This window comes from Pollachius pollachius, assembly GCF_949987615.1.
Source record: "Pollachius pollachius genome assembly, chromosome: 12".
In the NCBI taxonomy this organism is placed as follows: Eukaryota; Metazoa; Chordata; class Actinopteri; order Gadiformes; family Gadidae; genus Pollachius; species Pollachius pollachius.
In genome coordinates, this window is record NC_136945.1 from 19,142,356 (window position 1) to 19,154,057 (window position 11,702).

General features: G+C 47.2%; 1 protein-coding gene across 2 annotated transcripts; it reads left to right on the plus strand.

The window, feature by feature from the left end:
* The first annotated feature begins 2,971 nt into the window (after nucleotides 1–2,971).
* Nucleotides 2,972–8,623, plus strand: mettl1 (methyltransferase 1, tRNA methylguanosine). 2 transcript variants are annotated; one of them, XM_079747282.1, is made up of 6 exons: nucleotides 2,972–3,151; nucleotides 3,717–3,844; nucleotides 4,288–4,472; nucleotides 5,643–5,756; nucleotides 7,744–7,845; nucleotides 8,136–8,623. In XM_079747282.1, exons 1-6 carry the CDS (start codon nucleotides 3,072–3,074, stop codon nucleotides 8,250–8,252), a joined length of 726 nt encoding a protein of 241 aa, XP_079603408.1. In that variant the 5' UTR covers nucleotides 2,972–3,071; the 3' UTR covers nucleotides 8,253–8,623. The 2 variants fall into 2 exon arrangements, with proteins under 2 accessions (XP_079603408.1, XP_079603409.1); XM_079747283.1 differs by lacking the exon at nucleotides 5,643–5,756.
* The last annotated feature ends 3,079 nt before the right edge of the window (nucleotides 8,624–11,702 follow it).

Below are 11,702 nucleotides of genomic sequence, written 5' to 3' on the forward strand. Positions count from 1 at the left end.
CACTAGTTGCTTCCTGTTGCTCCCCTAGTCGTCGGGGCGGAGCTTAACGTCCGGTCAAATGATGGAAACGTCTGTATTAAACCTGTTCATTAGTATGAACAATTAATAAAATAGTTATTGAGGAGTCTACGTGTTTATAGTGTTTGCATTTCTCTACGATTCCGACCGGAAATGCTGTGTTGTTGCAGTTGTTTTTGTTGTTACTGTTATTGTTGTTAATGGCTGTGTTATGGGGGCCCCTCCACAAAGAGGCCCCTATAAACACCGGGGGAGGAAACTCAACCACCACAGAAGAAGAATGCAAGTCTAAAGACCATGTAGGACGTATTATATTTGATTGAATATTGGGAATTTGAGCTAAAACTAGATCATCCTGCCCACTAGGAGGAACTTAAAGCCAAACACTAGCAACGCATGATTCCATTGATTCACCCAAACTGGACCCCCTTAGCTCCCCTTCTGCTGCTGCCTCCACCGCTGGCCACCCCCACCCTGACTGCTGTAGGGCTACAGTCCTCCATCATCTCCTCCGTCACCCCCACCCTGACTGCTGTAGGCCTACAGTCCTCCGTCAGCTCCTCCGTCACCCCCACCCTGACTGCTGTAGGCCTACAGTCCTCCGTCACCCCCACCCTAACTGCTGTAGGCCTACAGTCCTCCGTCATCTCCTCCATCACCCCCACCCTGACTGCTGTAGGCCTACAGTCCTCCGTCATCTCCTCCGTCACCCCCACCCTGACTGCTGTAGGCCTACAGTCCTCCATCATCTCCTCCGTCACCCCCACCCTGACTGCTGTAGGCCTACAGTCCTCCATCATCTCCTCCCAGCACCCCCACCCTGACTAGGGTTGATGGAGGACAGGATGGTAGGATCTGCTGCAGACCCAGCAGATCCTACCTGGCCATGCCTCTCACTGGCCCAAGGAGAGGCATGGCTGGGTCTGCTCCCTGGGGCTGCTCAGGCTGAACCCCCCCCCGGTGTGACCCGGGTCTGGTCTCAGGGTCTTGGTTCGGCTGGGCGTCTGTGATGCGATGTCATGCGACCCTCTGTGTGTCAACATCCTGTCCGTCGCTGCGTTGTGTACAACAACCGGGGGAGGAAGACATGGTTGTTTCCACAAACACGCGTGACATCACTCCCGTTGTTCCCGCCACACAGACGTGTGCTTTGGAGCCACCTGAGCACGTCCACCTGAGGACGTCCACCTGAGGACGTCCACCGAGGACATCCACCAAGCCTGAGTCTGGACGCGACAGTCGAGTGTCCATCGGAGCGATCGGGTGTCAACACGATATGTCTGCTCTCACCAGAGGAACCATAAGGGTGCAGGGTTTCATCGTTTATCGCTAACAGCACGCAGCCGCGTGCTAAATGCTTTCTGAAGGCTTTTACTTTCCCGGTTGAGTTATAACCGTCCCCTCAGTCCACCTCAGAGAGCGATGGACTGTGACGGACGTGAGATGCAGAGGTGGCTGATCCATCAGATCTCTAACCTTTACATTCTCGCTCTTTTAGTTCCTCAAGCCACTTACACATTAGCCGCCTGACATTAACTCCTCCTTCAGACTTTTTTAGGAGACGTTTCATCTCTTAAGATACATCTGGGGGCCTTTTCGCGACTTCACCTGTTACGACAATGACAATAATCATGAGTCAAATACGTCAGTCATCATCGTCATCCTTATGGCTCATGAACTGTGTGTATATTTTTTGTGTGCATTTTTTTGTGTGTGCATGTGTGTGTGCCTGCATGCCTGTCACCCACAGGGAGTGGGTGACGTGTGGAACAACATCACCAGGATGTGCTCTTCAATTGGATGCTCTTACACTCTCTAAAAACACATGAGTTTCAACCTTCTGTTCAAACCTTCACAAAAAGTTAGAAAAGTGAATTCTCCTGCATGTGGATTATTCCCCTGTGGTAATTATATTCATTGAACATTGTCATAGGATTAGTAAACATACAATATACTGGAAATACAAAAGATACTTCCTTCATTATGATATATAGATATGTACAGAAGCCAAACTAAGTGCAATGAAAAATTCCCTTCTGATCAGCCTCAGACCTACAGAACGTGTCAGGTTACTTACTCCCACGACTGTCGGCCCGCTGTCTTGTGAAAAGTGTGATGCAGCTCTTGCAAGCCTTGTGGTTTCAACAGTATTGATGCCAGGTTGCAGTTATCAGTTTCACCTTTAAGACGTCTGCATGAAAGCATCTGCTAAATGATTCAAAATCAATTATATTTAAGTTATGTTACAACTCAATAAAGTTGCCTCAAGTGCATAAATACAACTCTAAGGCTAGAATGGGATGTCTCTATGGCCTGCTGATAGTTTGATAGTCAGACCTAAATCTTTTATTTATCCAGAGTTACAGCCTGCTGCTCAATTTAAAAAAGGCAGCAAAGACAACGGCTAGGCGGTTCAGAGATCAAGTGTTCAATAGGTTATCCAACACACTTGAGTCAGGACAACAGGCTGTGATTGACAGTTGACAATATTGTTATTTATTTACTTACATTATCTATTATCCTGACTGTGGTTTTTTTCGTACAATGTGGAAGACCTTTGCATTGCCGTAGGCATGCATGTATGCGTGTATGCATAATGACTATGTTTTAGGTATATTTTTAGGTTACTTTTGGTAATAATTGTTTTTCTACAGCAACCTCTGTCGACACCCACTGCGGTTACCCTCTGTGGCCAGCAGGGAGCACCGCTAACGATGCGAGGGCTCTTTATTCATCAGCACCAGAAAAGATCCGATGCATAATTGGGAGAATTGCCCAAGGAGAGCAATAGGAATGATTAGGAATGATAAAATATATAATTTCAGAGCAATGTGATGCTCATTTCAGTTTTTAAAGAGTCGTTTTTGTAAATAAAGAGCAACCCGTGAGAATCTGGCAACCCGTGAGAATCCCTCGCTCAGCACGACGTGACGTCAGTAGTCTGCGACTCGTAGTAAAATAAGAAGCGTGGTTACTGTGCAGTTGAGCTTTAAGAGATTAAACCTCTTTCTATTCCTTCAGATCGCATACAGAAGTTAACATTAAGATCCAGGATGAGTCTGTCCATGCCCCAGAAGCGGTACTACAGACAGAGGGCTCACTCCAACCCGATGGCCGACCACACGTTTGACTAGTGAGTACCAGAGTGAACACTACTGACACTAGTTGCACTTTACAACTAGTGGTTAATTCTAACTTTAGATTGAATTATTAAGTTACTTAGACTGGCTTTATATATAACTAGTAGTTACTCTTTACATGTTACCCTAACTTTATGCAGAATGAGTGTGTCCACTAGTAGTTACACTAGCATCTTTATATAGAATGAGAGTTAACTAGTAGTTAAACTATTATCTTCATATAGAATGAGTGTTAACTAGTAGTTACACTAGTTTCTTTATAGAGAATGAGTGTTAACTTGTAGTAACACTAGTATCTTATAGAGAATGAGTGTGTTAACTAGTTACACTGGTAACTTTATAGAGAATGAGTTTGTTAACTAGTAGTTACACTAGTTACTTTATGTGTGAAGTAGTAGTTAGACTTGTATCTTTATACAGAATGAGTGTAAACTGGTAGGTACACTAATAACTTTAGATAGAACGTGTGTATGAACTTGTAGTTACACTATCTTCTTCTACAACCTCAACACCATTGTTTCCTTCTCCTTCCTGCCCCCCCCCCCCCCCCCCCCCCAGTCCTGTGAGTCCAGAGAAGATGGACTGGTCTCCGCTGTACCCAGAGTTCTTCCCTGGCTCCCCGTCCGAGGGGGGGACGGCCCAGGTTGAGTTTGCAGACATCGGCTGTGGATACGGAGGTCTTTTAGGTAACGCTTCTCAATAACCAATAATCAATGGCTTAGGGATCAAAGTCTTCAGTGAGGGTATTCATTGCTCCATTATCTTAAAAAGGGGCATCTATTGCCACCAGTCGAGTGTGATTGGCCATTACAAGCATTTGGAAAATCTGCCTTTTGCTGTGTTTTAGTGACATCACAAGTGGGCGTGTCCACCTAGATGTACGCTGGATAGATCAGTCTACCGGCCTACCCAGTGGACTGCAAATGCGAATGTTGCTGATCTATCCATCACACATCTAGGTGGACACGCCCACTTGTGATGTCAGAAGAGACATGTAAACGGCTTGTAATGGCTGATCACACTCACACCCGGTGGCGTAACATCCCCCTTTTTAGGCCGTAACTCGGTCGATGGTCTACTGGTGTTTTGTACGTGCTCCTCTGATGACGTCCCTCTCCTACGTTCCCAGTGGAGCTGTCTCCGCTCTTCCCAGACAAGCTGATCCTGGGTCTGGAGATCCGGGTCAAGGTGTCGGACTACGTCCAGGACCGCATCCGCTCGCTGCGCGCCTCAGAGGACGGCGGCTACCAGAACGTGGCCTGTCTCCGTAGCAACGCCATGAAGTACCTGCCCAACTACTTCACCAAGGGACAGGTGCGTCTACAGTGGACTGGGTGGAATGGTTCTGGGTAGAATGGACTGGTTATGGATTTAATGGACTGGTTAGAATGGTTCTGGATATAATGGACTGGTTAGAATGGTTCAAGATATAATGGACTGGTTAGAATGGTTCAAGATATAATGGACTGGTTCTGGATATAATGAACTGGTTAGATTGGTTCTAGATATAATGGACTGGTTAGAATGGTTCTAGATATAATGGACTTTGGGGGCGGCGGTGTTCAAAAACAGTGTTCTCGTGTTCCTTGAGTGTCAGGTAGATTTTTAATTGGGTATGCTATTTATTCATTAGACGTGCAGTGCAGAGAAGATATGCTCACAAAAAGAGGAAATGACTTCGGCCTGCAGGCCTTTCATCTCTGCTCGTACCGTCGTTTGACTGATGAGCCAATCGCCAGAAACCAAATGACGTGTGAATGAGAACCGCTCTGAACTCGGCCTCCATCCTCAAATCAAGTGTTGCAACGGAGCCTTCCTGTTTTGGACGTCTTGAAGGCTAAAAATAACTCGGATTGAAGCGTTTCTTTTGAAGCTGCGGTGGTGCGTGGGGTCTGAGGCAACTTCCTCTCTGCGGTGGTGTCACCCTGTAATCAGTCCCCTGTCCATCCATCTCCTCTGACCTTATTTAGTGGAACTAATGACGGGTACCTGATGATTTAAATCATTCAGACAGACTCAATGAACAGCTGTGTTGTTGAAATTGTCTATTTCACCCAAGACACTGAAATATGGTCTGACGTGAGTGTCGAGGTGTCCCTGAGAAACCCACCTCACCCTAACTGATCTCGCCCAGCTGGCTGTCGCCTTGCATGGTAGACACCGTCGTTGGTGTGTGAATGTGTGTGTGAATGTTAAGCAATGTCTTACAGCGTTGGTTAGAAGAACCACTGCTTAGGAAAGCACTGTATAAATGCAGTCCGTTTACCGTTTATTTAACAATAGACAGAGGGCCAGAGGGAGTGGTCTTCCTCACCCCATGGTCTTCCTCCCTCCGAGGAAGTCTTCCTCACCCTGTGGCCTTCCTCCCTCTGAGTAGTCTTCCTCACCCTGTGGCCTTCGTGCCCCCTGAGTAGTCTTCCTCACCCTGTGGCCTTCCTCCCTCTGAGTAGTCTTCCTCACCCCGTGCCGTCTGTTCCTCTGCAGCTCAGCAAGATGTTCTTCCTGTTCCCCGACCCCCACTTCAAGAAGACGAAGCACAAGTGGCGCATCATCAGCGCCACGCTGCTGGCCGAGTACGCCTACGCGCTGCGGGTCGGGGTGAGTGCCGGCCGCCGCCGCCGCTCTCCGTGGTTTGTGTGCAATGCTCTAGAGCAGTGGTTCTCAAATGGGGGTACTTTGGAGTACTGAAGGGGGCGCTCGAAAGAATTTCACCCTGAAACACATTTTTCACCCTGTTCAAGTTTAAATCCTGAAAGCTAGAAAAATAGAAAATCGAGAAAATGGACAAGTGGTTGAAACGTTAATCTGAAAACGTGGACAAAGGAGAATCATTAGCCAACAGTTGCATGAAGCACAGGCTCATGTTTCTCGCTAAATTGTGAGTATTTGCACCCTTTTAAATCTTCATGTTCACAATGCCAAATAGAACGCACATACATTATTTATAGTCAAAAATTCTCCCCAAAATTGTTTGTGCCGGTGAAGGGGGTACTCGACTGAAAAAAATATCTTGGAGGGGGTAAACTAGCAAAAGTTGGAGAACGACTGCTGTAGACCGTCCGCCGAATACAGAGAACCCTGGTTCATCTTAGCCGAGGTCAGACCACACGTTCAAGGCTTTGGTAGAGTTAGAGGAATAGTTGACTCGTCGTTTACCAATAATAATGAAGTTAGCTTAACCCCGTCGCTCCGAGACAAAATGGCCTCCAGGTGGTTGACTGCAGTCCCCCCCCGCCCCCCCGGTTAGGGTTAGTCTGGCTGTGTGGCTCCTACACTCTGTGTGTGTGTGTCTGTGTGTGTGTGTGTGTGTGTGTGTGTGTGTGCGCGCGCACCCCCCTCACTTTGTCTAATGTGGGTGTAAGCTGACCCCTGGCTTGGATCCCACATTGTTTCAGGGCCGGGGGGATGGGGGGTAATGATGGGGGGGATGGGGAGGGGTGAACTGGGGTTTTAGCCGTAGAAAACTGCGGTCAGACCCTCAAACCTCTCCATTCAGTTCACATTCGTGTCCCGGCCGTAGCTTGCTCTACGTTGTGTCGAGTTCTCTGGGCGCCGTGTGGCTCAGGTGGTAGAGCGGGTTGCCTTGTAACCGGAAGGTTGCTAGTTCGATACCCGGCTCCTCCTAGCGTAGAGTGTCGAAGTGTCCCTGAGCAAGGCACCTCACCCTGACTGCTCCCGACGAGCTGGCTGTCGCCTTGCCTGGTTTTACTCCGCCTTCGGTGTGTGAACGTGTGAATGAATGGGTGATTGTTTGGCAATATTGTAAAGCGCTTTGAGTTGTTTGAGCTGGTTGGAAAAGCGCAGTATAAATGCAGTCCATTTAGCTTCGGCATTGGCAGAAAGGAAACGGGGCAACACGTAGTCCTGTGGACTTCAGTAGAGCCCCGTTGGATTCTGAGAGCCCTATCAGTTCTGGGCTAAAGTCAAAGGAACACGTTGTTGAGGTGACTAACCTCTGGTTTCTGCAGGTTATTTTGGTCCGGTCGATAACGACACCTGTGGCAAGATTAGTGGAATGGCTGCCCTGGACGTGGCTATTTAAAGTGTAACATTTACATTTAGGGCATTCAGCAGATGCTTTTATCCAAAGTGTCTTACAATACAATCACATTTGTCTGAAGAAAGAGAAACAATATATTGCTGTCGGTACAGTAAAGATGTTCATAGAACCAAGTGCCAAGCACTAACAATTTCTATTCAATTTTTCTCCCATTCCCCGTGTACAACAGAGATAGCTAGGATAAGATGCTATGCAATACTAAGTACTATTTTAAGTGCCAGGACGTACAACATACAATAAGTGCGTATGTGGGCTGTTGGGGAGGTATGGGGCTATGCAGAGTCTAGGTCCACTCTGAATTCTGAGTCTCTTTGGAGCTGGTGCGTCCTGACAAGTGCCACATACAACAACAAGGGTGTACATTAAGTGCCAGGATGTACAACATACATAAAGTGCATAATAAAAAATATACATATATCTCTGTTTATCGGCTCAACCTGCATCAGAACAATCACGGGTTCCTAAACGTGTTACCTCTCTGCCGTGTGGTAAACGTTGGTTCTTCACCTCCTGCGCCCCCCCCAGGGAATGGTTTACACCAATACGGACGTGGAGGAGGTCAACGTCTGGATGGTGAAGCACTTCACCGAGCACCCCCTGTTCACACGGGTTCCTGAGGACCAGCTGGTAGGAGGAACCACAGAACCGCCGCTACACCCGCAAGAACAGTACAATATCAGCAGAACCACTCACGACGTGGTGTCATTTAACACTGTTGTATTGACACAATAGTTTTCCATATTTGCTCTGTAGTTTAATTTAATTAGTCCAATGTAATTGCATCTTGAATCTTGAATTATTATACTATTATTATGTAAGAATACCAATTCCAGTAATTTGAGCTCTTGGGAGCTAGCATGTGAACGGCTGGATGCATGTGTGTTAAAGCCTGATCTGAGGTCTGTTTCTCTGCGCAGGTGGAGGACGTGATCGTCGGCCGTCTGGGAAGCTGTACGGAGGAGGGGAAGAAGGTGCAGAGGAACGGAGGGAAGAACTTCCTGGCGGTCTTCCGACGGATCGAGGAGCCAAACTGACCTCTGGTGGACCGTGTTGTAGAAGTGATGTAGAGACGCTGCCAGCAGGGGGTCTGGTGAATACAGGACGGGTCAGGGGTCTTCATGGTGGGGCTGAGGGGTGACTGCTGGACCTGACGTCTGAATGGTTCAAACTAAGGTTTGAGCAGTCACTTGGGAGTCGCATCATGAACAGAAATCTGGCTTCTGGTCCAATCAGACGTCTTGTTTGAAATCTGGCGCTGGAGGATTATTTTATTCCGATTGTTTTGAGCCCATTTTGGTTTGGTTTTCTACAGTGGAAGGATGTGCATTTGCTCCAAACTATGTTTCAAAAATATTTTGTATATATGTTTTTCTTAGGACCATATTTTATGACATTTTTATTTTGTTCGTTGGCTGCAACTTATTTTTTGTAAATAAAGTGTCAGTACCAACCTGATTCAACACATTCTCTGTATATCTTTGTCCTTGACGTGCTACTACATGGTGGTTCTGATGATGTCTTTCCTTGGTCGGTTACGGCAATTGTTCCAAGTGTACATTAAGGGTTCAGGACATGTGCTGGGCGCTATGTTAGCATGAGCTGGGCGCTACGTTAGCATGTGCTGGGAGCTATGTTAGCATGAGCTGGGCACTGCGTTAGCATGTGCTGCCGCTACGTTGGCATGTGCTGGGAGCTATGTTAGCATGAGCTGGGCGCTACATTAGCATGAGCTGGGCGCTACGTTAGCATGTGCTGGGCGCTACGTTAGCTTGTGCTGGGCGCTACGTTAGCTTGTGTTGTACTGCATTATGAATGTCGTACAGGGGGACCGCGTCTCAGGGTTTGACTAAGTGAAAAACTATTAGTGGGCAGTGACTTCCACAAGGCCTTGTGCCGTGGTGTTCAGTTCTCCATCAGAGGTGGAGCTCAGGGTGGGGGACGAGGAGACGTTGTCTCAGTGTCCTGTGGAGCTGCAGGCAGGGTGTTGGCTCTTTAAAACAAGACGGTACAGGCTTTGAACACTGCAAGTTGGAAGACTTTCAAATTCAGCGTGAACCCCGCCCCCCAATCCCATCACAGTCATCTTAAAGGCCCCCCCCCCCCCCCCCCATGGACCTTAGGGGACTACGTCCCCAGCAGGTGGACCTGGACCTGGGGGGTGCGGTCTTCCTCCCCAGGAGGCCTGAGCTCCTCCACTAACTCACCACATCACCGGCGCCCCCAGAGGAACGATACGTTTGCCTCAGCCTGGACCTGCAGAAGATCTCTGGGGACTCCTACATCAGGGAGGCCGCTTCTTCACCATTCATGGATTTCATCTTCACGCTTTTTGTACTAGAGTGGCCATTGAGAAGCAGGTAGAGGTCAGGGGTCAGGCGTAACGCCAGGTGGAGGGTGGACACCGGGGATCGCAGGCAGAACCTTTTGGGAGGGAGGGAAACACCCTAGCTCTTACACCATCCAAGTGGCTAGATGTGTGTGTGTCCTGAATGTATGTGGAACTTCTTACCTGTCCATTAGGAAACATTTGACAGGCTTAAAGAAAGGTAATGCAGGTAAAAGAACCGAAATGATCAAGGCCCTTTTTCTGTTATTGGTGGCAAATTCCCTTTAAAACAAAATGCTAGCCTCCTGACTATGTAATAACCGTTGTTGTGTAATATTATGTCATCACTCATCGTCTTGAATTCACCAAAACTAATTTCTAGGTAAAGTTGCATACTTTCACATCGATTTGGAACAGGAAGCGGGGATGTTTGCTGTGATGAGCGAAGCTGTGCTGCTGCCCAGACAGACAGCAGCCTTGACCTTTACCCCAGTCTGCAGAAGCGTGCGCCTGTTGGCCATGGGCCAACAGGCGCTACATGGACCTACACGGTCCCTGTATACCGTTCGGCTGTCCCTTCACACCCACCTCAGAGCAGAGACCTATACTGTCCCTGTATACCGTTCTGCTGTCCCTTCACACCTCAGAGCAGAGACAGCGCCCACAGTGGCAGGACGCGCATGATATTTCTCCCGCCATTCTCTTTATGTTCAACAATCAACGTGATTCAAGGGATTATTAGGGGTTTCTTGGCTTTTTCCCTGTGTGCATGCAAACCTGCAGGACCTGCGTATGCAGGGAATCATGTCAACTACCAAACGTTAAGATACCCAGACATACATTTAAAAGCTATGATGCTTCAATGAACAATAAAGAGGATTAGCTGTCCTATATGTTTACTTCACCCTAACATGTTGCAACTGAGAGTGGTTGAGGAGCAGTGGTTTAAAAGTTGTTGGTGAAAAGTGTTGTCCGCTTCAGAGGTCGTCGGCTATCTCTCACACTTGGAGATAACTCCTCATTGTCCATTGAGAGACAGAATGCCAGACAGTCCTGCTGATGTGGGAGGTCTTGTGACCTTGTCTCGTGCCTTCAGCCAATCAGATGTAATCAGTTCAGCTCCAAGTCGACCTTTCCTTCTGTTATACCATTTCGAAGAGTGACGTGTGTAAGGTTTTACAGAGATTTAGGAACCGTGAATATATAACCAAGAGCTGATGAGACCGAATTGAGAATATTTGACTTGAATGCAACGCGTGTAATCATGTATGCAAGAAAGGGTCCGCAGAAGTTAGAATTTCCTTCAATATTCAGGCTTCCTGACTCGGTCCATGAGGTGTGAACCAGCTGGACACATGAGGATGCAGCAGGTGATTGGTGGAAACATTTGGGTGATATGAGATGTTGTGACTGTTGAACACACTTTCAACCACGATCCTAGTTACGTTTGCTTCTCATTTTGCCTCAAGTGGACAACTGGCACACACATTGACCTTTGGTCCTTTCCTTTATTCATATTTTTTTTTACATGACATACATTACGATTATTTTTTCGGTTTACATTTAGTTTTGGTTAGTTTGCCTATATTTCAGGCATAATTCAAATAAAGATAGACAGGTCTATCTATCCTTTTATACAATAGTCAACTAATTGTCATGTTTTAAGAAATTCGGTGACCACACAAATCATTAGAATCTAAACATAAACCATTAAAATAAGGATGATGTTCTTTATCAAAGTAAATTTAAGGTCTAAATAATAAGGCTTGTGGGCCTACTTAACAAATCCTAGTTCATTGCACAGTGAGAGCTACTCAATGCCACACTTTGTCTCCAGAACTTAAGTGATTATAAGGTCAGAAGATCGAGAGTCAGCAAAATATTTGAGATGACTACAGCCTAATTATTGCAGCAAGCGGATTGCGTTGAGCTAAAGTGGACTCTATTGTCTGTTGCATTAGCAGTCTGCACACTGACTATTTGCACGTCTCCATATGTGTTCTGATGTAAGCCGACTTTCTCTGAACACCAGGGAGCAAAGTCTGGCGGTGGGATACTCTTTTGGGGATGGTCCAACATCAGCCTCATGATTGGACACACCTTCCAAATAGTTCTGACTTCTCCTTGGCCGTCTGTGGGCGGGACATTTCGTGGTACC